Raw genomic sequence first — 27409 nt, forward strand, 5'->3', positions numbered from 1 at the left:
ATACCGAAATCATAGGGGGCATGTGGTGCATTTCTCTCTTTCTGTGTCTCTCTCAAGCTAAGTACCCAACCAGTAAGCCACACACACCCCACCCTAAAACTTCAGTAATTTTAAAGCTTTAGTGTTTAACGAGTGCAATTAAAACTGTGTATTATGTGTGTACTTATAGTAGATGCCTGTTAATTTTGCAAGATACTTTACAGTTTCAACCTCAGCCTACTGTGACTCCACCTGGCATGCAGGTATGACCCTGTCACCTCACAGGTGGTCTGGGAACCTTGGGCTCCTGTTTGTGAACTGTAAGGTGCTTGAGGGTAGCACAGCCTGCCTCAGCTGCCAAGTAGCATCCAGGGATGTGCAGGTGAGCCTGTGACCCTGCACTCAGTTTGGTGTATCACTCACAAGCATCACACATCTACAGTAGAGCCTGTAACCCCTGCTCAGTGTGCTCTGTTCACCCCCACAGACCTCTACAGAGATAGAATCAAGAATTGGGTGAAAAAGCATCTCCTCTTTTTCACCAGGAGGCTGTCAAGTTAGCTCCTGTTAGATTCTTGCCTCTGAAGTCTGCAGTGCCATCGTCACCCTGTGGAAGAGAGAAGCTCATGATATCAGCTTCTTACCATCATAGTTTACTTAGATACTGAGGATCAGTCTGCTTTTATCTGAAGCCTCAGTGTCTTTATCCGAAATGTCAGTCTTCTGTCACATGTAGTCTGAAAGAGACTCACAGACTGAGGCAGTTGTGTGGATCCGCATTCCACCGCGAGGCTGGGATGTGTGAATGCTGCTCGGCAGACAAAATGCAGAGGCTCTAGGCTACTTTCCATCCTCGCTACCATCGGGGTGCTGGGCCTGCAGAATGCCAACACCCACTCTGGAGGCAGCCTAAGATGGGGGCCCCAGCCTGGATGAGAAACGGCACAGGCCAGGGCTGAGGCTGTGGCTCCCAAACTAGCATGCACCCAGACACCAGTGTTGAGTTGGGAACAGGGCCTGAGGGCCAATGATGAGCCCAGGTTCGTGCAAGTGGGAGTGTCTGGAGTTCAGAGGGGCCTTCTGCAGTAGACTTAGGGGGTGTGGCTTGGTAATGAAGGCTCCCCCTCCACAAGGTTCTTGATGAGAGAGACAGTCCTTGATTGTCCAAACTGTTTATTCATGGTGGAAAATGGATGTATACAACTTAATCAGGGTAGCCCTCAGGCAGCCCATCTAGATACTTCATTAGCATGGAGAACTCTGGGCTCTCTGTTGCCATAGTCATCTTAGTGAGGTGGAGGACAGGAACCATTCTCAGTGACGGGATTTGCCAGGGTTTCTCAGTCTGCTCACCTTACCAGTGTTGTGTTTGGTGACATGGACCCACTTGACCCACACTGGATCTCAGTGTAAAATTTACAAAACCAAAAATCCAAAAGAAGTTAAAATCACAGGTTTCTTCAGCTCACAGCCGGAATTGAATGAGCACATGGTTATCTGTTCCTGCAAGGCTGCTTTTCAGGAACCTGTGTGTTATGTGATGAACTTGTCTCCACTGACAGGCCTAAAGAGAAGGGAGAGCTCTGAGGGCTCTCGTGCCGTAAGGTGTGTGTGAGTATCCATTGCTAACCCACAGACCAGAATCCACACAGGTTCTCTTTAGGAGGCGGAGCATAGGAGAGTGGAGTGCCATTCATCTCGACTGAGCAATGGAAGGGAGTGCCTAGTGCACACCTCAGCTGGGATGCGCCTCAGAGAGCACATGAATGGACCAGGACTTGGGCGAGCTAGGTGGACACTCTGCCACTGAGCTGTATGCCCAGCCCTTGTGAGGAATTCAGAGGAGCTCAGTGACAGGACATAAAGTGCAGTTCACTGATAGAGTGTGCTTACCTCAGTCATAGTGTAGAAGTCTTAATAGTCAACCAGACAGATAGCATTAAAAGAAAGAAAATACGTTGACCATCCAGAAACAGACTTTGTACATTACCAAGAGGTTCATGATGGAGCTGTTAGATGGGGCAGCCAAAGACAGTGTGTATTGTCTCCCTTAGCCCTCTCCTCAGCCCTGTCCCTGGGTGAGCCTAGGACTTTGTCAACCCAGTTATGTAACATTATACTCAGCCCCTGCAGCCAGTTTAACCGTGTTTATTTTATTCTGCAGATTTCGACTTCAGTGTTCCAGGATCCATGAAGCTTCATAACCTGATCTCTAAACTGAAAAAGTGGATCAAAATCCTCGAGGCTAAGACCAAGCAGCTCCCCAAATTCTTCCTCATAGAAGAAAAATGTCGATTCTTGAGCAATTTCTCAGCTCAGACAGCTGAAGTGGAGATCCCTGGGGAGTTTTTGATGCCTAAGCCAACACATTACTACATCAAGATTGCCCGGTGAGCGCACAGGGCCTAGTAGTGCGGAGGGCTTCGGGCTGGCCTTGGGGTGCTGCCTCTGCTGGTTCCTCAGTGTGAGGTGTACACCTGTTACTGGTTTCATCCAGGACCTGACCTGGCTGAAGGATCAATGTCCTGAGAGAAGGCCAGTTCTATTTGCAGAGACCTTTTGAGAATCACTGTAGAACCTGACAAAATGAACTATGTCAGCTGTTTATTAAAAGCATAACTAGACTCGAGTGTGGTGGTGCGCATCTGTAAGTCCTGGACTCGGCAGGGAGATGGTTCTGGGTTAGAGCAACTCTGGGTTCCACAGCAAGCACTGGGCCAGGCAGGTCTGCTAAGACCCTGTCCAGAACAACAGGAAAGGGGCCAGCAATGGCTTAGTAAGTAAAGAAGCCAAACATCAAGCCTGATGATCCAAGTTCAGTACCTGAAATCCACGTGGTGGGAAGAGAGCCCTCTGACTGCCATAAGTGTGAGCCGTGTGTGCAGATGAAAATAGGAATGTAATTGGGAAAGGGCCAGAGTGAGTAAATGAAAGGAAGTGGAATCAGTTGGCAGCTGTAGAGTTGACTGTTGCCTCCAGCCACCAGCATGCGCCTCGGTGCTTATTTCTGAATTGGCTCTGCCTTTGCACACAGCCAGACTAGTTCTCTTCCTCCCTGTCTTCCTCAGCACATCCTAGATTACCATGGCTGCTGAACTGCCCTGCCTCCTTGTCTGCAACAGCTCTTAATGTTGTTTTCCCCAAGGAAGTGTCTGCTTCATCCCTTCCTCTCTGTTGCTCTTGCAGCTTTATGCCCCGAGTGGAGATTGTGCAGAAGCACAACACAGCAGCCCGCAGGCTGTACATCCGGGGGCACAATGGCAAGATCTACCCATACCTGGTCATGAATGATGCCTGCCTCACAGAGTCCCGCAGGGAGGAGCGAGTGCTGCAGCTGCTTCGCCTGCTGAACCCTTGCCTGGAGAAGAGGAAGGAGACCACCAAGAGGCACTTGTTCTTCACAGGTATGACAGCCACACCTCAGGAAGGAGCAGCGGCCAGCATGCCCTGTCCCTGCTGGTCGCTCGCTGTGGGGGAAGAGCTCTCACACTTGTGCTCTCCCTCCTGTGATCAGCTCTGCATAGTCTTATTTGGAGGCTATAGCGTTGTGTGGGGTTGCTTTGTCTCAGGGCTAACCTGAGGGCAGCAAGCAATGTTACCAGGTAGTACTGAGTACAGTCTCCCCCCAGGTTCCTGGTGTCTCTGTTCCGTGTGTGATCTCTCAGGCTGGGGGTTTCCCGCACTGCCTGTGTTCCAATCCTATATGAACATTCTTCTAACAGCAGAGATGTAAACCAATCCCCCAACCATACACCACCACCACCCACCCCCATCCCTGTTGGGACAATTTCTCTGGCCTGGAACTCACTATGTAGACAAGGCTGGCCTCAAGCTCAGAGATCAGCCTGCCTCTGTCTCCCAAGTGATTAAAAGGTGACCACCCTGCCTAGCTTAGAGTCTAGCTCATTTTGATGAGAGGCATCTGACCTTCAAGTTTTACTATTTTGAGATCAGACGATTCAGAGGCTGAAGAAGGTGGCTCAGTATATAAGACCACATGCTGCTCTTGCAAGAGATGGGTTTCCAGCACCCACATTTCAGCCTGTTACTACAGTTCTAGAAGATATGACTCCCTCTTGTGGCCTCTGTGGGTAACTACACTCACCTGCACACATGGACACAAGGTACACTTAAGAACTAAAAATAAAAATAAGGGACTAGAGAGATTTGAAAGTGCTGGCTGCTCTTCCAGAAAAGTGAGCTTCTTTCCCGACATCCACACGGCAACTCTCAACCATCTGTCCCCTTCTTCTGGTCTTTGTGAGCACCAGGCATGCTCATGGTGCACCTACATACATTTAGGCAAAACACACACATACGAAAAGTGAGTTTTTTAAAAAATCAAACAGTAAGAAATGAAAATGAATCTCTAGGCTTTGGAAGGTGTTCTTTTGTTTGTTACATAGTTTTTGGCTTTTTGAGACAGGGCTCACTCTGTAGCACTGGCTGTCCTGAACCCAGTATGTAGGCCAGGCTGGTCTCAGACCCAGGAGATCCACCTGCCTCTGTGCCCATGGTGCTGGGAGTAAAGACACACACCACCAGACCCAGCTACAGTAAAATCTTTTGAAAGAATCCAAAAAGAAATCTGAAATTTGTCATGTGTCAGAAAGCAGTGTGCACTGTGATATGTACGGACCACGGTCCGTGCTGCTTCCCGTCACTGGGCTAGTGGTCCCTAACAAGTCCAGTGGCATCATGGGAATTTCTTATGGATGGAAGGCAGGGCAGCAAGCTAGCGGCTGCAGTGTAGCTGTGGTCTGAGCGGCTGCGGTGCGTCCCGTCGCACTACTCCAGAACAGGGTGCGTCAGGGTAGTCGCTCTCAGCTGGCTCCTTCCAACCTACTTTAGCAGAATTTCTTTATTTCTTAAAATGGCATCTTCATTATTAAGCTTGTTTAAGCAATGAACTGCCTCCATGGGGATAAAGAGCCTGAAGTGCTCACAAGTCAGTGACTGACGGCTGGTGTCACAGGCAGCTGTGGTGAAGAGGTGGGAAGTGGCTACCTACCTACTGGGAGGCTCATAACTAAATGCCTTCCCAAATATACACTGCCCAAGAAGCCACACCTCAGTGCTGTAGTCATGGGAACAGAGTGTTGGACTTGAGTTGTGAGTGGATCTCAAGTTACAGAGAAATGTCAGTTACCTGACCATGCAGAGATGGAGCCAGCCCTTCTAGCTGCAGGTGGACAGACGTCACGGTGCCTTAGAGCCAGAGCAGGGTCTAGCTAGGGAAGGTCTAAGAAGTGGTTGTGGGTAGAGTCCCTCATAAAGGAGTCGGAGCACCCAATGAGGAGTTAGCCCTACAGGCGGTACTTTATGCCAGCTCAGTAAATGGGCATGTGACCTGGGCTCTTCCAGCTTTATCTGTTAGTTACCAGTGCTCTGGGCTGGTGGTGGGAAGGGGAGGAGTGCTGACCTGCTCACTGTCTTCACTACCCCCTCTTCTTCCTCAGTTCCTCGGGTTGTGGCTGTGTCCCCGCAGATGCGCCTCGTGGAAGACAACCCCTCTTCACTTTCCCTCGTGGAGATCTACAAGCAGCGCTGTGCCAAGAAAGGCATTGAGCATGACAGCCCCATCTCCCGTTACTATGACAGGCTGGCCACAGTGCAGGCACGGGGAACCCAGGCCAGCCACCAGGTACCAGGCAGGAGGCCAGCTACCGCCCGCGGCCTCCATCCACGCTGCTTGCTTGCGGTGGGATGTTCCGCGAGGGACTCCACTTCTCAGGAGATGGGCAAGGTCAGATGGCTGGTGACCATCTGCTGTAGGGGGTTTGTGGTGAGGTTCCTGACCTCAGAGAGTCCATTGTCCCTGTCCTGTACTTACAGAAAAGCTCAGAAACTAGACTTTAAACACCAGTGGATGGTGATTGGGTAACACACATTTAGACCCCGTGGGGTTTCTAAGATGCAAATATGACAGACTGAAACCTTTGGGACCCAGCTGTTTGGGTTGCCTGGGACAGGAGCACGGAGTGGGCCACAGGAGTCCCAGACAGCCTGTGCTCCCAGGGTGACAGAGGGCCCTCTCCTTATTTGCAGATTCCTGCCCTTGGCTGGGAAGATTTTGTCCAGGGTTGTGTGGAGCGGCAAGAGGCAGCTGTTTTGGCCCCTCCCCAGGTGCCACGGGGTCCTTCTGTGCATTACCAGGAGAGGCCACGGGGTGGAAGCCATGACCTGCCCTGTATTGCCCGGGGCTCATTGTGGTTTCTCTGGGCCCTACAACATTAAGTTTTATTTAGGAAGCTAGAGCCCACAGGGCTTCCTTTCCACCTCCTCAGCAGGGAGAGCGTAAGGTGGTCCTGGTGGCAGGCTCTGGGACAGCTCCCTGCTTCTTCAGGCAGAGGGAGTGAATCTCTGTTTACTCTTAGGCTTCTAGACAGCCTCATTTGAGAACTGGTGTTTGGTAGTACAGGTCACGGCCTGGTCATTCTGTGCCCCCTTGGGCAGATACGAGGTGCTCATGGGAGGCCATCATTCTATGTGCTTCACCAGTAACCGAGGCTTGGTGTTGGTCCAGCTTACAGGCACTGCCTGAAGGCACCGGCCTCCTCTCTGCACCTGATTGCTTTGGTTTGTGTTAACTCTGCTCCATTTCCGTGGTTTTAATAACACCTTTGTTGAGATAAATTCCACATGCCGTGGAAGCCGTCCTTGAAGGCAGTGAGTGTCTGGCTGATTTTCAGTTGTGTGGCCGTCACCACCACTCCCATCTCTCTGCCCTGCATCTGCCGGTCTTGGCACGAGTGCAAGTGGGTGTTTTCTTACTCAGCGGACTCGGGTCCAGACTGTCACTGTGTCCGCTCCTGTTCACTGTCATGTTCTACTCGAGCTTTAGCTTGTCCTTTGTCAGCGGTGGGCTTCTGCCTGGTTGATTTATACTTTGGTTACGTAACAGCTGCTGTGGATGTTGTCACCCTTGTCTGTGTGAATGCATGCTCATTTCCTCTGAGTGTGTTTATCTTCACACCGGGATGTAGAACTCCTGGATTGATTGGTGACTCCATGTTGAAACGTTTAGTGAACAGTATTTCCGGGTGCCTGCAGTATGCGCTCTGTGTCCTTCCCACTGCCTACTGCTACCCTTTTTTTTTTTTTTTTAACCATAGCCACCCTGGAAGGCATGACATGTTGTTTGTGTGGGCTGTGTCACTAGTTTTCTCTGTGTTACTGGCTAGTTACCTTTTTCCCTTGCAAGATGCTTGCCCAAGATCTCTGCCTGTTTAAATTGGACAATCTGTCTTTCTAAAAATCCATTTTTCCAGATGTGAGTATTTTGCCTGAATGCACGTGTCATGTGCATGTCTGGTACCTAAGGTCAGAAGAGTGGATCCATGGAACTGGAGTTGCATAAGGTTGCAAGCAGCCATGTGGGTGCTGGAAACCCAACCAACGTCCTCTGTGAGCGTACCGTGCTGATGGGCCGTCTCTCTAGCCCTGATCTATTTATAGTAAATTCTAGTCATTCTTATGTGACATAGTGGCTTTTCTGGGCTGACTCGGTGAAGTCTGTTCCATGTAACCATTGAAATTAGCTCCATTTGGTCATCAGTAGATGGCAGATGCCTGTGTGTTTTGGCAGTAATGAGGATTAAGTGGAGGGCCTCATGGTAAGCAGGCTGTCTTATCTGTCTGGGGGGCACACCGGCAGCATGACCCAGTGGTTTGTAGCTTTGCCTTCCCCTCACTTCTACTGTGGCAGAGCCTCAGGGTCATATACAGTCAAACACACTTGACCAATGTTCCAGGAATGTGTCAAACTGTCAAAGCTGCTGCCCTCCCACCCCATCTCCTGCACCACTTTTGTCTTTGGCCAGATTCTGGAGGGCTCCAGCAGCTGCTAGTGTGGTCTCTGGCACCTGCATTGTTAAATACTGACTTCAGTTGTTCAGTGATTGCTGTCATCACTGAGACAGGGACAGACCTTATCAGTGGGATTCTGTAGGATGCTGACAGATGGGTCGGATCAGGGTGATTGCAGGGATGAGGGTTAGCAGTCCTGACCACCGAGGATGTAGGAAGAAGAGGGACAGAAAGACACATGACATTGCCACCAGGCTCGCTGTTCCTGCCAGGACAGAGCCTCTGTTCCTTGATAAGAACTTGTCCAACCATTGTTAGAAGCCTTCAGTTTCCAAAGACATGGAAAAATTAGTTCTGGCCTTTCCCAGTTGGGCTAAAGCTGTTCCTGAGATATGGTGTCTTGCAAGACAAAACTGAGTTCATGCAAATGTCTTTTCTCTCTTGATTAGCTTTTGGGTTTATGACACTTGCCTCTGTTCATGATTTAAAGAGGGTGTTGTCCTTTGCCCCTTTTGTTAGCTGGCTGTTGTGTTTCGGGCAGCAAGGGTAAAGGTAGTTTTGTGTGTTGAATTGAGAGGCATGCTCTGCACAGCCGTGGCTTCCATTCATTTGCACAGGCAGTGGGTCCGCCCAGCTCTGAGTGTTCAGTGAGACACTAAGTAACCCACAGCTGCAGTAGAAGAGCTTTCAATCTGCTGGGAAACATGGGCAAAGAGTCACACAGTGATGTGTTCCAGGTCCTCCGAGACATTCTCAAAGAGGTCCAGAGCAACATGGTGCCCCGCAGCATGCTGAAGGAGTGGGCACTACATACTTTTCCCAATGCTACAGACTACTGGACCTTCCGGAAGATGTTCACCATCCAGTTGGCGCTCATCGGCTTCGCAGAGTTTGTCCTGCACCTAAATAGACTCAACCCTGAGATGTTACAGATTGCTCAGGTAACTTGCAGTTAACAGCCAGATCTTGCTTTGACTACTATGTCCTGCCGAGATGGGCCTTAAAAATGTCTCCCTCTGAAATGTAGGACACGGGAAAGCTGAATGTTGCTTACTTCCGATTTGACATAAATGATGCAACTGGGGACCTAGATGCCAACCGTCCGGTCCCTTTCCGCCTCACACCCAACATATCTGAGTTTCTGACCAGCATTGGCGTCTCTGGCCCGCTGACGGCCTCCATGATTGCTGTTGCACGGTGCTTTGCACAGCCGAACTTCAAGGTGGGTCTCAGCATCTTCCTGTGAGAAGCGTGGACCGACTCCTTAGTCCTCCCACCTGTCATCTCAGTGGCAAGTGAGGCCTGTGAACAAGGAGGGGGTGTTACAGTGGAGTATTTGGAGGTTTGCTATGTTCCTGGACTAAATATATGCAGAATGAAAGGGAGGCCATGTTGCCAAAAGGAATCTGGGGTCCTTGGTTAGTCTGCTGCTCATTGGCTTCCCATAGCAAATTCCAGCTCCAGTCTTACATCTCTCGGCGGACAAGGCTAAAGTATTGTCTGGCTTGCTGTCTGCCTTCCATAGGCTGGAGTGAGGTCCAAGCAGACACAAACATCCAGAGATCTTCAAGGCCTTGATATACCGGCAGTTGCTGCTATAGCTGAGGTGTTTTGAGGCTCTTATTTAAAGAGGGGGGAGGGGGCTCAGGGGTTAATAGCAATGGATCCTTTTGCAGAGGATCCTGGTTCAGTTCCATCTGTAACTCCAGTTGTAGAGAGGCTGATGCCCTCTTCTAACTTATGTGGGCAGGGACACACTGGCAGTACACAAAAATGTTGGCCAAAACCTTTCATGTGCATAGCATAAATGAAACTGAAATATTTAAAAACCAATAAGTAATTGATGAGCAGACGTATAGCAAGGGGCAGCCAAGGTATAGTGCAGGTGTGGGGCACATACTGGGGCAGGAGGAGGAGACGTCTGTTCCTGAGGAGGTGAAGTACATGGGGTTTTGTTTTGATTGACAGACTGAGTTTTATAAGCTTCGGTTGACAGCTTAAAAATGCCCTGTTGGTTATAGGTATAAGGTGGTAAGTAGGGCCCTTCTCCCAGCCGTTAATTCAAAGGACAGTTTATCTTATTGAGCATACATCTAAAACCATTCCAATCCAGACCAGACCAGCCTAGTGTCCCTAAATTCCCAGATATGTTCCAAGATGTGTTTGCCGCAAAGTGAGAGTAGGGAGCCCTCTTACCAATGATACAGCAGCCTTATTCAGAGAGGGCTGTGTGTGTAGCTCAAGCCAAGCTGGAGCTGAATTTATTTGACTCACTGCCTTACCAAGATGCCCTCAGCACCTCTGCTCTGAGCGCAGTGAGAGGGTACAACATTGAAGCCTGCCATCTGGTGTTGTTACTGTGCCCAGGACACTGGCTGTCTATGTTTCCATGGATTTTCATCAGATTATCCTGACATTACACCAGAGAACGGTGCTTTGTTTGGTCCCTAGGTGGCTGGCCGCCTGGCCTGGCTGCTCATGTTAGATGGGTCTACACATAAAGTGCCCTAGTCACCCCTGGTGGGACACAGCTCTTTCCCCTCCTTTGCACAGGTGGATGGCATTCTGAAAACTGTGCTCCGGGATGAGATCATCGCTTGGCACAAAAAGACCCAGGAGGACACCTCCTCTCCACTGTCGGCCGCTGGGCAGCCTGAGAACATGGACAGCCAGCAGCTGGTTTCCTTGGTTCAGAAAGCTGTCACTGCCATCATGACCCGCCTGCACAACTTGGCCCAGTTTGATGGTGGGGAGAGCAAGGTGAACACCCTGGTGGCAGCTGCTAACAGCCTGGACAACCTGTGTCGCATGGACCCTGCCTGGCATCCGTGGCTGTGACCTCGGCTGTCATCCCACCAAAATGTGAAATGTGCCTCTCAGCCTCAGCCCCTGGCTGTTGAGACTTCTCTCTGCCTTGTTACCTGCTTTATTCAGTCACCGTCCCAGTGTTTGTGTGTGGAAGAGTATGACATTAGTCCTGGAGGGAACCCTGCACACACGGAGGGCCAGGCCGCTAGAGATGGCAGAGCCAAACTCAGCAGCTTCTGAGATGCTTGAGGAATCGGGGATTCAGATTGAGAGCGTCCCCTACATCCCATAACTTCCAGAAACTACACCTCAGAGCAGCTGCACGCTGTGCGCAGACCTTCAGCTGGGTCTAGGAAATCTACGGTGTTAGAGAAACAGGAGTCAGGAACAGCCAGACAGGCTTGCTTCTCTGAGCACAGATTTTCACTCTCTCACTGGTCTGGGGACCTCGCTAAGTCTGATGCTGTGACTCAGTGAGCCCGAGTCGCCCAGAGGGGAAAGCTGCTCTTGGCCTCAGCAGATTACGATTCAGCTGTGCAGAAACGGAGCTGTGGGGCCAGCAGGCCAGCCTTTCACTTTTTCCCGCTGGCTTGTTGGATATCTTTTAGAAATTTACTATCATTGTACCAAAAACAAAAACAGACAAACAAAAAGCAAAATCATTTTGTTTTTCCTTCCTAATTTAAAAAGAAAGTGAACACTTGTCCCCTTTAGTCTGTTATGTTGACATTTTTATAAATCTGAGCATTGAGAACGTTCTAGCTAAATTTGTACAGTGTGATTTTTTGTTTTTTAGAATAAATATTTTATAAAAGTATTTGCCGCCCCAGTGTTTTTGTGTTAGTGTCTATTTCCATGTGACTCCTCTTCCTGTTCAGCATCCGCCGGCCCCTCCTGGAGTGGGGTGTGGTTTCTAGGACGGTACATGTGCCTGTGAAGATGGTGCCCGGTGGTCACGGGTGGGTTAGGTCTTCACTCCCAGGGTCAAAGGCAAACCGGCCTGTTTAAAGCCTTGGTGACAGGAACAACAGTCCAGATGTGGCAGTGTGCCTGTCCATCTTCATCCTACTGACTAATCATGTATGTGGACCCTGGGAAAGCAGTGTGAATCCAAGTGCAGGTGGGTCCAAGACAGTTGTCAGCCTGTGGCTGTGACATCAGCCTGACGACAGGGTGTGTAGCTCCATCCAAGCCTAAAGGAGTATGTCTTTCGCAAATGCCAACTTTGTACAGGGCATTCCATAGCTGCTTACCACATGTGGCATGGGTCACCACAACCCCCTCTTGGCCCTTGACTGTCATCTGCTTTTCATTTGTCCCCAGCTTGCATAAGCCATTTCCTGAGGCTGGCTTACTCAAGTGCGCGATGCCAAGTCTCAGGAGCGTAGCCGCCTGGCTCCTTCCTAAGAGGAAGCTAACTGTACACGCCAGCATATGGCTGGAACGTGACCTGGCTACAAGCTTTTTCGTGGCAGGTTGGCCCCTGTAGCCTTACTGGAGTCTTTGTGTATCTCCAGTCCTTGAGCTCTGCAGACCCTCAATCGAGGAGAGGGATGGCTCTACACTTCTACAGAAAAGGAATTGCTTGCTCAGAGGGTGTGGAGCCTTCCAAGGTCCCAGATCAATCCCAGAACAAGTGAAATTGTACTTGAACCAGCCAAGCGCTGTCCCACTAACCTGAGCCCTGGCTTACGGACCGATAGGCCGAGGAGCCGGATGGCATCCGTCTACTTGACGTTCCTGCTGGTTCTTCATCGTGGTGTACGTGGTTGAGCAGTGAAGCAGCCTGTGACTCTTACCTTGGCGAGTCAGTCCAGAGCGTCAGTGCTGTCGGTGGGGACGAGGCCTAAGGCTCCCCTCTGGGCTCAGCCAACCTTACAGCCGTGGGCAGGACAAGAAGGGGTCTCAGCAACTGTTCCAGACTGGAAAAGATGAGGGCCCAGGACAGGAGATCCAGGATGCGGTGGTGACGTGGGGTAGGGATGTGTGGAGCTGTGCTCAAGGCTGCCTGTTCAGAAGGAGCTACCTTTCTGAGGTAAGTTAAAGGGTGTGTGTGTGTGTGTGTGTGTGTGTGTGTGTGTGTGTGTAAACTGGGTCTGTTGAGCTTCCTGTTCACTTAAATGCTCTATTTTTTCACATTTGAACCACTAGTCATACAATGTAATTTTAATTTTAAAATTTTAATATAATTTTAATTTTCAGTTTCTCTGCTATTCTTTCTAGGACTTTTCCCATTTATGATCGGGAGACTTGCTAGGACTTCAGTGTGTGGGGGCGTGCCACACACCTGGAGGTTAGAGGACAACTTTCAGGAAGTGGTTCTTCCGCCACAGAGTGAAACTCAAGCTGTCTGACTTATCGGGAAGTATGGACTCGGCTCACCAGCCCATGCCTTCAGCCTTGTAAGAATTTAGACTTGCTTTGTGGCCTAACTAACAGTTGACCCCAAGTGGTATTTCAGGTACCCTTGGAAAAAGAGTGCATTGTGGGCTGGGGTTGTGCCTCGGCGATAGAGCTTAGTTTCCAGTGCTTTAAAAACATTACACATACATACATACATACATACATACATACATACATACATACATACATACACACACATACATACATACACACATATACACATATACACATACACCCACGCATACAAATACACATACATACATACACATACCCCCACATACAGACACATACACCCACACATACAATAAACACAATACACCCACACATACATAAACATACACATATATCCATCCATACATAAATACACACATACACCCACACATACACATACATACATACATACACATACACACATACATACACACATACACCCACACATACATAAATACACACACATATATTCATCCATACACACACACATATACACACACATACATACACACATACATCCACACACATACATCTACACATATATCCACACATACACACATACATCTACACATACATACATGCACAGGCCTTCTTTGGTCTCAGCTTTCTCCTTGCTGTGTCTGCCGAACACAGGTATTACATTTCCAGCTGTGGGATTGGCATTTGGTGCGTGTTTGTAATAGCGCCTCTCGGTTAGCTGACCTGATGTCTCATAGTGCCCTTTGGTCCCTGTTAGTCTCGGCGCAGCCTGGCCCACTCACACGTTCACCATGTAAATAGAGCCCCTCTGCTTTGCTCTGCCTGTCTTCAGGTCCAGTGTGACTCTCCTGTGAACACAAGAACACACTTGGAGCCTGTTTTCTGGGTTTGTTTCTAATGCACGCTGTTAGTCTGTGTCTTTGACAGACTCCCGTTTACATTACAGTAATTACAGACACGGGCTCGTGATTGTGGTTTGTCATCTGTCTCTTCATGTCCTGTCTCTTTCATTGCTGTCCTCCCTATGTGGTTCAGTGATTGTGTTTTATAGTGACACATTTTTTAATCCCTCCTTATTAATATTGATACAAGTTTTGTGAACACTTTTTGTTTTTTGTTTTGATTTTCATATTCTTTTTTATTGATTATTTTCTTTAATTACATTTTATCCCCTTTCCTAGTTTCCCCTCTGGAATCCCCATATCCTATCTCCCCTTCCCCCTGCCTCCCATCTCCTGAGAGTGTCCTGTTTTTTCTGGTTTTCATCATTGTATTGTAAACTTGGGATGTACTCTTTCCCCTTTATTTTGTCAAACACAGAGTGTCCTCAGTTGGCCATCCTTTTGCACTTTAAATCTACTTTGCCTTGCTTGTTGAGAAATTGCTGGTTTGGTCTCAAGAGTCTCCTTTGCAGCTTGGATTATCTGACCTTCAGCTTCACTGCATCCCGGAGGGACTCTCGGCTTCTGTTGTTTTCTCTGACTGGGAGGGGCCTAATGAATCCAGTGGGTTTTAGGGACTTCCTGAAGCTATTTTGAATTGTTTATCTTCCTGCTTAAAGGAACTTCCCTTCTGGATGGAATGCTTTAATCTTGCAGGAAACTTACACAACAATAACACAGGCATGCTTGCTTCACTTTGATTTTATCTTTATGTGTTCATGCCTATTGTCTGTATGTGCATTTCATGCATGCAGGGCATGCCAGGTGTCAGAACCCCTGCAACTGGAGTTACAGGATCCTCTTAACTGCAAAGCAATCTCTCCAGCCCCTGGATTTCTGCTTTGACTTTGTCCTTCAACAGTCTGATGGTCTGGCTTGGGGTGGGGCTCTTTGGGTTAATCGTCAACACTTGTTGATCAGGACTCTTCTCAAATAGGGTAGTGAGGCACATTGCACCCCTTGTTCTTCTAGGGTTCCCCATGCCTATATAGGTCCACTGATGGTGTCCTTCCCTTGAACTCTCATTACTGAAGTCCTTTTGCCTTTCTTTCTTCTTTCAGCCCCCTGCTTAAGAATTTCAGATAAAACTGCCTTGAAGCCAGCCCACTGGTTCCAATTTCTGCTAGTCTAAGCCTGCAGTTGAGCCTGTCAGTCAGTTCCCAGCAGACATGTTTTCAGTTCCAGAATATCCATGTGGTTCTCTTTTATGTTTTCGATTTAAAAATGATAACCAGGATTTGTTTGTGTATTTTTTCTGATTTTCTTTAGACTTCTTACTCCTTGTGTGTGTAACATGTATATACACACACACACACACACACACACACACACACACACACACACACACTTTGAACATCTTAAGCACCTTTTGGTTTTAGATTTACTTTTAATCACGTCTGTGCATGGTATGCAGGTATCCATGGAGACAGAGTATCCTCTGGACATGGAGTTACAGGTGGTTATGAGCCACCATCATGGTTGCTGGGATCTGGACTCAGTTCTCTAGAGGAGTGGGAAGTGCTCTTCCCCACCAGCCCTCACCCCAGCTGTATCTTACAGATTTCTCAAGATTACTTGTTTTTATTTGGCAGAAAATTATATGTATCTTAGGCTAGAGAGGTAGCTCAGTGGTTAAGAGCATTGACTGCTGTTGGAGGGAACTAACACCCACCTCAGTGACCACTTGTAATTCCAGCTCCGGGAGATCTGTGGGCACCAGTGTTCACTCACATGCACACACCCACGTGCAGACACACAGATGTAATAAAAATAAACCTTTAAAAGTACATACATTACTGTGAATCATGTGACATTGAAAGTACAGTCATTACTGAATGGATGGTTTTCATTCTAGGAATGCCCGTTTTCTTGTTTGTCTTTTGATTCTCTGCTGGAAAACAGGACAGGACCTAGAGGCAGTAGCTTCTCCCCTTGTCTGCACTCATACGTCTTCCCTGACCTGCATGTACTCTTTGATACACCACTCTATTTCCTTGCTTATGCTCTTGTATGCAGAGGCCACTAGGGTCTGATGTCCTGCTCTGTAGCTTGTTCATTGCCTTGAGACAAGGTCTCCTACAACTTGGAACTGAGCTGAGAGCCAACAAGACGCAGTAACCCTCTGTCTCCACCTCCCAGCACACTGGGTTATGGTCACCTGACTTTCACGTGGGTGCTGGGGATTTGAACTCAGGTCCTCATGCTTGTGCATTTAAATGTTGATTTTTCCCCATCACCCCAGCCTCTCCACAGGGTCTGAGCTTCTCTTTTCTATCAGTAATCTCATGTGTAGATTCATGTGAAGTTGATATATGATTGGACAGTGGAGAGGTAGGCGGAGAAAAGGTGGGAAAACGGAAGAGGAAATTGAGAAGGAGATCAAGATGGAGCTGGAGAAAGCCGACTTAGATCCTGCTGGCCGTAATTGGTGATAGGTAGATATGAATATTTTAAGGGATTTTATAGGTCTTTTTATCCCTTATAGAAGGGCAGTTTGTATCTATTGTATTAATTAATTAATCTTACTGTGTAGAAGGTTTCTGGATTGAGAATTTAATATGTAAACCTGCACGAAAAGCTATCAGGCCTTGGGGTAATGTTTGTGCCGGGTAGTAAAACAACGTGGTGGTCGTATCCACCCGAGATAGAAACAGCAAGGCAGGCGGAGTGAACCACTGGGAAAGGAACCGTGTGGAGTGTAGCTCGTGGACTGAGAGAGGGAGTCCATGCGCTCGGCTCCATATTAGAGCGGCATCCACGGAGTGAGACCATGGTGGGGGGAGGACTTCCATTTTTAATATTTACTGCAACACTCATGTGTGTCCACATCCCCCCTCACTCCCACCCAAATGTTCACAGTCCTCTTCCATGGCTGTTATCAAGCCATGCTAACTTGTTTACCACAGCTGAACTGTGAGCCGCAGGCTGGCCTGAATCGTGCTAGAGGTATGCCGAGCGAGTTTCCTTTGCTGTTCTTTCACATCGGGAAACTGGGACCGGGCCAGGGAGAATGGGGTGGGGGGGACAAAGCTATGTAAAATGAGACGACTCCTTACTACTTTTCTTTTAATTGTACATTTATTTGGGGGCAGGGGGAATGTTTTTGCCATGGTGTGTGTGATTAGATGGTAACTTGTGGGAGTCAAGGTTACCTCTGCCAAGTGGGTCCTAAGATCTAACTCTAGCCCTGAGCCTTAGCAGTGGGTGACACTACCTGCTGAGCCATCCCGTCAGCCTGTCCCTCTACTGTGTGCTTAGGCTCTTCTTGGTTGTGTGTCTGTGGTTATACATGGGGGAGGCGTTGGAGTCTGCTCCAGTTGGTCCTTTATGTCCCTGTCTGGGCCTTTTAAGTCTAAAATGTTGTCATCCACCATATTGCTGATGTCATTCTCCAGGCGTTTGTTGTATACAAACACAAATACACGTGTGTTTGGGGAGCAGGAATGTAGTTGTGGGTTCGTGTGCACATGTAGGCCAGAAGACAGTGTTGGGCATCACCCTCAGGTGTACGCCTCAGGAACGCCACCCACCTTTAACACAGGCACTCTCGTTGGCTTGGGATTCACTCAGAAGGCTAGGCTGCCTCGCCAGTGAGTCCCCGAGGTCTGCCTGTCCCAGCCTCAGCGGTGCTGAGATTAGAGGCAGATGCTGCCATGGCCTCCATTTTTATGTAGGCTATAGGGACTGAACTCGGGTCCTCGCACTTAGGATGAAGTCACCTTACACATACTTCTTTTAATGTATTATTATTTTCATGGGGTTACAGTTTGCAAAGGCATTAATTTTTACAGTGATTAGATTTATTTTACGTAAGTGTTTTGCCTGCATGCTTGTATGCTCACCGCGTGTGTCTGGTCCCTGCAGAGGGCAGAAGAGGTGGTTGGATCCCCTAAAACTGGAGTTAAATGTGCTGTGAACCACCGTGAGGGAGCTGAGAACTGAACCCTAACTCTTTTGCAAGAGCAGCCAGTGTTCTTAAACCTGAGCCATCTCTCAGCCCCAAAGTGTAATTTTTAATTGACAAACTACATTTCCTTTAAATATGTTTGCTATAAACGTAGACTGAATCCAGCTTTGGGCTCAGCTGAAGGCTGAGGCATCAGGGACCAGCAACCATGGCATCCCAGCCTCCTAGGCAAGGAAAAAGGAAAAATCACCTCATAAAATTCCCTTTTAAGTAAAGTGTATTTTTAAAGTGAGCCCCAAAGAATTGTAACTTGCTTGTCTTCCATTTGAGCCTTTGGATAAGAACTTAGCTGCCAACATGAAAGTAAATGAAGAAAATAAAAGCACTAAGAAGAGAAACAGGAAATCGCTGTTTCCAGACTAAGAGAAAGAACTCATTAAGCAGCAAACCAAAAGTGCTGTTCTTACCACTCGGGTTGGAGAGGATGGAAATCCATTCCCATTTCTAAAGCGTACCATATGGTCTGAGCTGCAGCGCCGTTGCTAACAGTAAAACCCAGGGAGGACGGAAGCCATGTAATGGTGAGTGTGAGAGATTACTAGGGAGCCTGGGGGCAGCTCAGTGGGTGAAGGTGCTGCACAAACCTCCCAGAATCCCTCGAGTGCACACTGTGGCATGCCCTCTACTACACACACACACACACACACACACACACACACACACACACACACAGGCTCCAGCTGTCAACCATGTTGAATCCTGTGTCAACAGCCCTGTCATGAAAGCTCAGTCACACTGGGATCAGCTGAAGTGCAGGGAACACAAGGGGGTCTTTGGAGAAGACATGGCTGACCATTGGAACTTACCCAGGAGGCAGCAGCTAGGTGAGGAAACAGAAACTTCAGGTCAGGGGAAGGGAGCTCTGAAGAGATTGGCAGGGTTGAGCTAAACACGTGGGCTAAAGCCGGTCTGAGATTGGTGCCTCTTACCTATGCCTTCAGCCTGAGGGCAGCCTGGGCTGCACAGGGCTTCTCTGAGACCAGAGCCTTTAGAATGTTATCTCAAGACTTTCCAAAGGGTTCTAAGTCGGGAACTGAGCTTCTGGGTGGCACTGGATGTGTCTGAGGGCATCGCCAGGGCAGCTCCTGTCTGCCCTTAGTTCAGCTCTCACCCACCATCTGTTCTTATTGGACTGAAAGGGTTTGCTGTGTAGCCCAGGGTAGCTTTGTCTTTGTTTTGAGAGAGTCTCACAATGTAGCTCAGGGTAGCCTAGTACTCATGTATATAGTCCAGGCTGGTCTCTGCCTCCTGAGATGAAAGGTGTGCACCACCTGGCATCATGGTGCTCATGGGCACGTGTGCAGAGGTCAGAGCACTGTGTGTATCTGTTCTCTTCCACTGGGCTCCTGGGGCGTGGCTTCTCAGATGTGCTCACGTGCTTTTCCTACTGAGCCTGTCTCCCTGTTCAGAACCAGAGCTCTTTTAATGGCCTCCTACTCTCTGATTTCTTAAAAGGTCAACACTCACTGCATATTTGCCACTGAAGTAAATGCCTCAGGGCCATTTTAAACCTTACTACTGTAGTGTGTGCGTGTGCATTCATACAGAGGTCAGAGGAGTTCCCACAAGTCTGTTTTCTATTCTGTGCTTCTCCTGATCTGGGGATTAAACTCAGGTCATCAGGTTGTGCTGCAAAACACTTTTTTACCCACAGCCACCTCATTGGCCCAACACTTGGTTTTCTTTTCTTTTGAGATAGTGCCAATGTAACCCAGGCTAGCACAAAATTCCATATGACGTTAAGGATAATCTTGAATTCCTGACCCTCCTGCCTCCACTTCCCTCAGGCTGGGGTGACCTGTGTGCTACTGTTTCTGTAAGAGCTAACTGGTGTCATTTTTTTTCTCTCCACACAGACCCTTCCATAGCTGTCCAAGGGAACGGGGCCGGGGCCTGCTGGAGCCCCCGGCACTGTCACAACCTGTCATCACTACTGAGCAAGGACAGGCCACTGTGGATAGAGGTGTCCCTTGCTGTAGTAGCAGAAGGCCCAGTGACTAGGATAGGATGGTAGAGTGGGAAGGGAACCTGTTAGAGGTCACTGAGGCACCTAAGGCTACACCGTGGGGTCGCTTAGGCAGGGCCTGGACATCCTGCCTGCTGACACCGAACGGGAGTGCAGGAGTCTAGAGCCACTCCAGGAAGTATGAACGGAGAGGACTGAGGAAGGCAGCCATGGGGGCCCACAGTGACTGGGAGCTGGCCCAGCCTAGTGTGAGAGGGAAATTCTGCGTACCACTGACTCTCCTGAGTAGAGGATGTCCTCCTCAAGACACCCACCCTGGTCATGCAGTAGGCCATGGGTGACAAGAAAGCCAGGGCGTGAGGCCTGCAGCCAGGTTTGCCCAAGGTTTGGGGATGAGTCAACTGCAGTCACCTGGTTTTCCAGGCACAGCAACCAGACCGTCTCTAGTTGTGAGTGCAGGCCTAAGGTTGCTCTGGCTGGGAACACGCCCTCAGCACTCCCTGGCAGGTGGGAGAGAATAGGTGTAGAGATGGTGTGTGACCCCAGCCAGCTATAGCCTCTGGGATGCTTGGATGACACAAGAGCCCGAGGCTGTGCTTTCGCCCCCCCCCCCCCCAATCCCAATAGTGGCCCCAGGAGGTGACTGGGTGTAAGGTAGAACCTTCAGGAAAGACCTGAGGGCTCCTCCACTGCTGCTGTGAGGACAGCAAGGAAACCCTAATAGTGTGATGGTGGGGGTGGTGCTGCCACCAGATACAGAATCTGTTGGGACCTGACCTCGAATTTCTCAGATGAGACAACTGTAAGGGAGTCGCCGGGCTCAAGCCAGTCTATTCTCACAGAGACGGAAGAGGCCAAGACCCTTCTGGAAAGGAGTGGAGCTTAGTGTTCTGAACCAGCTGTGACCACACAGCACTTCCTGTATGAGGACCCTGTGAGGAGGCATGGCATCGTATCATAGGTGAGCACGTGGGACAGGTTTCCCACGATGTACTGTTAAGTGTTATGAGAAGCCTGTGGTAGGAAGGGTCCACAAAGTTACCACAGGACATGTTGACCCAACAGTTGATGGGCAGAGCCCCAGAGAAGGCTCAATGCTGCCACCAAGAGTCCGAGGCGGTGGCAACAGACTGAATCTCCTTACTGTGTTTCCTTAGCACTGCTATTTTCATTTGGCTTTTCCCCCAAAGTTCTGGGTTTGCTTCATTTTCTTGGTGGCTGGACTTTACCGCTTATAAAAGTAAATACACCGGAAAATGGTTTCCACATGAAAGGAACAGACTCAAAGTAAAGTTGTGAGTTTATTGCATATAACAAAATGAACCTGACCTCCGGGTCCAGCCTGCTCTACAATCAACGTTTTGTTTCCAGCTGGTTCCACAACTGCATTAAATAGAACGAGCATTTCTTTAAATACTTCCGATTCTGACAGAAAACAGAACATTAGTGTACAACTCTCACAGGTGCATGGGCAATAAAAACGGGGAGAGCAACTGGGGCAGCAGCACTTCAAACAGGACCTTACAAAATAAATAAGAATACATTATAAACACAGTTTAAAATCCACACTGTTTCAGAAGGCTGCGGCGTGTTCTCTGCAGGTCAGTCCGTCGTCCACCTGACCTGACCCTGACCGTGTGGCCAAGCCAGTGCAGGGTCAGCATCCCATCTTGTGGCGCATTCTCCTAACAGAAAGCAAGAGTCTGTGACCTGCTGCCACACCACTGCCACAGCCTGGCGCGTCCTCTCTGAAGCACTGCGGAGCAGGGTAGTGGCTGCTGCGTCCCTGAGTGTGGCTGCCAGCCGCTGGTGAGGGGAACCTGGAGAGCCAGGATCCTGAAGCCTCTGGGTGATGTGGGGCCAGTAGGAGGGCTGACAATTGAGATCTTACATGAAAGGGCTTCACCCAGACCCAAGCAGGGCAACCAGGAGCTGTGCCGTGGGCCGGCCACGCAGTGTCCTTTGGTACCTCAGAAGGGCCTAACCATGGTAGACAGACAGGAAGCGCAGCGCTCCGCGACACAGGACAGTGCTGCGCATTAACAGATGGAGGGGGGTGACACTCAGAGGAACCCACAGGCAATGCAGGCACGCTGTTAGAAGTCAGTCAGCCCGAGGGCCCAGCCTCTGGATCTTCCTCAGAGGGCATCTGACACGGGACTCCTAAGGCTTGCCCCCGTCCCTCCCACACAAACAAATGTGACGACACTCCTGCAGCACATCCCCAAAGCACAGGACCCTGGTTTCCTTCATCACTGCAGCCTGGAGCAGTGCAAGGGCAACAGGCAGGGTTTCCTGTCTCCAGAGTGTCATTCCGCAGGGTCAGGCTGCTTCCTATGGACTGGCTGAGACTTAGGACACAGGCTTCCTTGTGCCTTAGAATCCAAGAGTCACAAGGGAGCTGGGTTTTCGAACACCCACAGAAGCATGAAGGTAGATGAATTACAGAAGCCCTACTGGGGCAAGGCAGAATTGAGAGACTAATAAGGCCCCGGGCTGGCCTGGGAGGTGGGGCGGGCTCTGTCCTTGTGCAGTGATGTCTTCCTAGCATTCTTTCTGTCCCCAACCCTGGCAACCCAGACAAACCTCTTGGGTCAGGGCGTGTTATGTGCCCTGAACCCACTCCCCCATCACCTCAGCACTGCTTCAGAACACACTGGACAGAAGCAGCAGGAACAGAAGGGAACACACTTCCTTATCCCCAGCCTGAGGGGAAGCAACAGAAAGAACACAAAAGCCAGTGGTCCAACGGGACCTTCCCGACCATCTCCCATACAGCTTGAACTCGTGGCTGAACCTGAGCCCCAGTACCAATGAAATGTCTTACTAATGAATTACCCTGTTCTCGCTCCCACCACAAACAAAAACAACAAAACCACAAATGGAAACCTGGCTGCTGCCCTGCCTTCCACCAGAGCTCAGCTGCCTGAATCCAGCTGCTCCGCTGCAAGAGTCAATGCCTGTGACCCCTGTGCAGACTGGAAGTGGTGTTAGAGATGCATTAGGCTGGCTTTGGCCTTGCTCTTCAGAAGACAGAGACTGAGCAAGCAAGTTAAGTAGAACTGTTAGCATCACCGTTGCCACTGGGAAGAAGGCCATGTACGGAGGTAAAGCCCCCACCCTGTTGCTACACGCCCCATCACACCCTGCTTTGTGCACAGCACCAACCCTGGGGAGCTTCATCAGGGGATCCCACGTCAGCGGCCTCTCCTGCTGTTCCATCCAATGGCTGTGGTGACAAAATTGTTCTGTTAGTTTAGCTCTTAGCAACCCCCATATAAAAGTCCATTCAAGACAGCTAGGAGCCTCTGGATCCCTGGGCACAGGAACAGAGCTGGGCCAGGGGGATCTGAGGCTTGTTTTGGTTATTCTTTGCTTAGCTCCAGGACGTGACAGTTTCAAACTGGGTAGAGAACACAGCAAATTGTACTTTTAAAGATTTTCCCCTGTGCAAAAAACCTTGTTTTCAGCCAGGACACTGTGGAAAGAAGCAAGCAGGCTCCCAGTGAAGGCTGCTGCAATTCCTTCACCTCTCAGAGGAGAAAACACTTAACCCACAGTGCCCTGCCACGGTGGAGTTCTAGCGAGCATACACGGTGCGTTTATCTCCCGCCTAGAAACCCACTTGCTACCTGAACAGGCTGCTAGCCTGTGACGCCTCTGGAATTTGAGATCAGTAAGCCACCAGCAGCTGCTGAACTTGGAAGGGGGCTTTGAGGCTACAATTAGAGGGTGAGCTAGCACAGAGAGCACACAAACCCTCAGGGCCCAGCTTGGCCCTGACCATGGGTCAATGCTCCCGAGACACCACAGCCTTCCCACCATGCCAAGGAGGCTGAGGGCGAAACCTGGCTGTGTTTTATTGGATGGGTGATGGAGGAGTGGGCAAACTATAATAAAGGAGGAATAAACGGGTGGGAGCCACCTATGAAAGTCCCCTGGCCTGCCCTCTCCAGAGGAGGGAGACGAGCCTTTTCCCTTGGTTTCTGGAATCTCAGGCCTCAGCCCGCCATGCGGGAGGCGTGCAGACGCCATATGCTTTGGGTCTGGCGGTTGTAAGCAGGACTCTGTGGCCACTGGCTGCTCTTCACTCCACGGCAAAGCCACAGGTCTCCTCCACCGCTGTCAGCAGCTTCTCATAGAGCTTCTCATAGGACTCATAGGGTGGGATGTCAATCCGGTTAAAGCTGAAAAAGGACAGAGGCACAGTCAGTGCTGGGAGCCTCCGCCCTCAGGCACACTGATGGTAGGTACAAGATGCACCTACACTTCAGCTCCTGCACAGGCTCTTGTTGGCTGTTTGTTTCTTCCAGTCAGCCCACAGCAAAACATCTACATCTACAATACCTAAGCCTGCACACTTTCTGCTCGCTGTTCTGTCCCTGGGTGTGGTTTTTCCACACTGGAAAGAACCCCCAGCCTGCCTGTAATCTGCACTGGTGACCACCAGGTCTCCTATTGAGGGTCAGTCAATCTCCGACTATAGCATGCTGGGTCTCAAAAATAAGAGAACACCAAATTCTAGAAAGATGGGTGTATACCAACCTTCCCACTCAAGATTTTCGGGGGGAACCTGATCAAGTATTTGTGGAATGAGACACATCACATCTACTGTCTCACAGACTCACAGAGCGGCGTTCTCTTTGTCTCTCTCTCTCATCTAGATCAGAGATGCTCAGTTACTGTGAAGGGACACAGTGCTGTGCTTCTATACCACACACCTATTCTGTAGGAACACATGCCGCACCATGCTGAGGCAGCCTTGAGGTCTTATACGCATGGGCCTGGGAACGGATGTATTAGCCCATCTTACAGATGTGAACAACAGCTGGGATATAGTTAAAAACCATTCATCTCAAACCTCTTCATTAAGTCACAGCCAGCATTTAATGTAGCATCCCATCAACCTTGGGAACTAGAATCCTGAAGGAGAGGTAATGATCCTGAGACAGAATCTTTCAATAAAGTTCTAAGAAGGAAATGTAGAGCCTCATATCAGACAGAAAATATAGTTGCCCCTTTCTGCCAGGCACATGCACATATGTTACACACAACCAAGGGACATCCATGAGCCAAGTGCTGGTGCTCTAGCCTTAACTGCTGCACATCACAACAAAATCAGATTCCCAAAGGTCCTGTCCTGTTGGGCCCTGGAGAGTGGGCTAAGGTTATATGGAGAAGACGCAAAGGCTGTGCGACCCCACAGTGGCAGAGCTTACCAGGTATGGGCCTTGGGTAGGTTGTCTGTATTGGCGTCTATCAGGTGGATGGTGAAGAGTCGGGGCCCTGCCGCGCCTGTAGAGCCTTACAAGACAACATTCTAGTTACTGCACTTCAGAGACAAAGCCTGGGAATACCTGGCCAGGAGGCCCTGTAGCGGTGTGGCCTTCTGAAGCCCAGGAGCTTACAGCCCTATATGTGGCCTGCCCAGGAACCTCCTTTGGGGGTAGTTGAGGCAGAGACTTGTTTGTCCCCCACTTTTGTACTAATAGGTGTGTTACACACTCCTCTCTGCAGGGCAAAGGGTGACAGTGCAGGGACAGGAAGAGGGCTGCCTCCTTGGCCATGATGTATGAGGGGCCACATGCCCTGCTCCACCCCCACTCAGTGTTGGGAGCAGCAAGCCCAAGCTTAGGATTCCTCATGGCCTGTGCTGAGAGAAGGTGGAGACTGGAGAGTTGAGGGTTCTAGGGGAGGAAGCTGTCACTCCTACAAGGTCTCTTCAGTCCTGTTCACTACGACAGAAGGTGGGCTCAGTCTCTTGTGGTCAGCACAGTTGAAGTTCTGGAGTATTTAAGCTCCAGCATCTTCCACCTGACTCTACTTCCCTATAGGTTGGGGTTAGACTGTTTAAGGCTGAGGGGACACCCACCTTGGGCTGTGTACACCAGAACCTACCAATAGCCCCTGCTGTTCCTGGATTTTAAAAGAGAGCATGGGCTCCACTGGCCCATGGGGGCTCCAGTGTGACCATACACCGGCCAGGACCTGCCAGGCATCCCGCTGCTCAGTGTCTGTCATGAGAACAGTGCCACCATCATGCTCTGGTGGGTGACCCACATTCCAGTTCTTGCTGTTCAGCACCTTAGGAATGGCCCTGACTCCACATCAGTCACCTTGCAGAGCCTTGAAGCCTTGGAGAGGAACTCTCGTAGATCCTGTCACAAACTGCAGGAGCCTGGCTCGCCTCTCCTCATCGAAGGTCTCCACCGCCTGCCAGAACCACCTGACGATGTTGCTGTCAGCCACACAGTGCTTCAGCCGCGTGTTGGACTTCCAGTCGCTCAGGTCGATCTTATCCAGCCCTCCGATTATGAGCTGGAGAAGGCACCAGCCGGGGGTTACTCTTAAATGCCCAAGACGCTGCCCCCACGCCCTCCTCCATGACTCCTGAAACTCAAGAAACTGTGACAGCACAACTCCCAAAACCAAGCAGCCAGCTCCGGGCTGTAGTCTGTCACAGCAGTCGGCTGACACCGCGGACCCAGAGTGTGAGCTTGCTGTCACCAGGGAAGGGTGACTGGAAACGGCTAGAGAACTCAGCAGGCCATGTGGGACGAGGGGCCTGAGCACACTGTCCACTTGTCGGAAAGCCTCACCGCCTCACAGACAAGCTCCACTCCAGAGCCCTGTCTCACAGCGACCAGATGGCTATGCGAACAATCTGGAAGGCTTAGGCCACTTGGCACCAGGCAGGGCTGGCAGGGGATGAGTGAGTCACTGTCTGAGGCCATGACGTATGCTCTCAGTCTGAGAATACCACAGTGGAGAGTAGGGGGACTGGCTGAGGGAGGCCCGGTCCGAGGCAAGGGCTAGAGATCCCACAAACCCAGGCAGACACCTGGGACTGCGTCTGCAGATTTAGTCAGTAATTGCCGGCAAGGAGAGAGACACTTCTCAGCATGTGACAAGGCTATCCAGCTGCCCTCAGTCTCTCTCGCCACCACGCTCACTGCACAGAGGCTTGCCTGTGGCCTCACTGTCCGAGATGCCTAGGATGCCTGGTACTTACCTCTAGTTCCTTCTGGTCAAAGGGCTTCAGTAAGTGTTGGGGAATGAGTTCGTTAAACCCCTTCTGAAGCGCTAAGAACTGGGCTTCGATTCCTCTCATAAACCTCCAATTCACGTACAACCTGAAAGGTAAAGCCATGCATTACAGGTAGTTGGGAAGGGACCTTGAAATCACTGTGTCCCCACAGTGCTGTGTCAGCACATATGAAGTTAATATAGAGCCTGCTGATGGGACACAAGCCCATCTTATCCTTAACTATTATTGTTGTAACTTAGTTACTGCTGTTTTAAGTATATGCTGCTTTCCCTGCATATCTGCATCATCTGTGTGCCTGGTGCCTGTGGAGGCCAGAAGTGGGTGTTGGATGTTCAGACTGGAGTTAGACACCATGTGGGCGCTGGTCCTCTGGAGGAGCAGCCAGAGCTCACGGCCACCGAGTCCTCACTCCAGCCCTTCCTAGTCTCTTTTTGAGACAAGGTTCCATGTATCCCAGGCTGGTCTTGAACTTGTTCTCAGAGGTCTGTGCCATCCCATCTGGTTTTATCAGTTTCTTT

At 49.9% G+C, this 27409-nt stretch overlaps 2 protein-coding genes across 15 annotated transcripts in view; one reads left to right on the forward strand and one right to left on the reverse strand.

Annotated features, from left to right (window-relative positions):
• The window catches only part of TRRAP (transformation/transcription domain associated protein), a gene marked incomplete at its 5' end in the record, with an annotated part of 83022 nt that extends 71652 nt beyond the window's left edge, over window positions 1-11370 (forward strand). For 6 of the 10 annotated variants that reach the window (XM_080940927.1, XM_080940931.1, XM_080940929.1 and 3 more), the window contains 7 exons: window positions 2144-2369; window positions 3166-3383; window positions 5439-5623; window positions 6028-6105; window positions 8526-8729; window positions 8816-9010; window positions 10342-11370. In XM_080940927.1, coding sequence (XP_080797053.1) covers window positions 2144-2369; window positions 3166-3383; window positions 5439-5623; window positions 6028-6105; window positions 8526-8729; window positions 8816-9010; window positions 10342-10626 — 1391 coding nt within the window. In that variant the 3' untranslated portion in view covers window positions 10627-11370. The remainder of the gene's footprint in view (window positions 1-2143; window positions 2370-3165; window positions 3384-5438; window positions 5624-6027; window positions 6106-8525; window positions 8730-8815; window positions 9011-10341) is intronic. The other 4 variants (XM_080940933.1, XM_080940935.1, XM_080940936.1 and 1 more) reach the window with 1 other exon arrangement.
• Window positions 11371-21155: 9785 nt separating this feature from the next.
• SMURF1 (SMAD specific E3 ubiquitin protein ligase 1) overlaps window positions 21156-27409 on the reverse strand; it is an 82259-nt gene continuing 76005 nt past the window's right edge. For 4 of the 5 annotated variants that reach the window (XM_080940707.1, XM_080940705.1, XM_080940706.1 and 1 more), the window contains 4 exons: window positions 26856-26976; window positions 25960-26161; window positions 25063-25147; window positions 21156-24030 (listed from right to left, as the gene is read on the reverse strand). In XM_080940707.1, the coding sequence (XP_080796833.1) occupies window positions 23931-24030; window positions 25063-25147; window positions 25960-26161; window positions 26856-26976 (508 nt within the window). In that variant the 3' untranslated portion in view covers window positions 21156-23930. The remainder of the gene's footprint in view (window positions 24031-25062; window positions 25148-25959; window positions 26162-26855; window positions 26977-27409) is intronic. The other variant, XM_080940704.1, reaches the window with a different exon arrangement.

The sequence above is a fragment of the Micromys minutus genome (genome assembly GCF_963924665.1).
Source record: "Micromys minutus genome assembly, chromosome: 29".
Taxonomy (NCBI): Eukaryota; Metazoa; Chordata; class Mammalia; order Rodentia; family Muridae; genus Micromys; species Micromys minutus.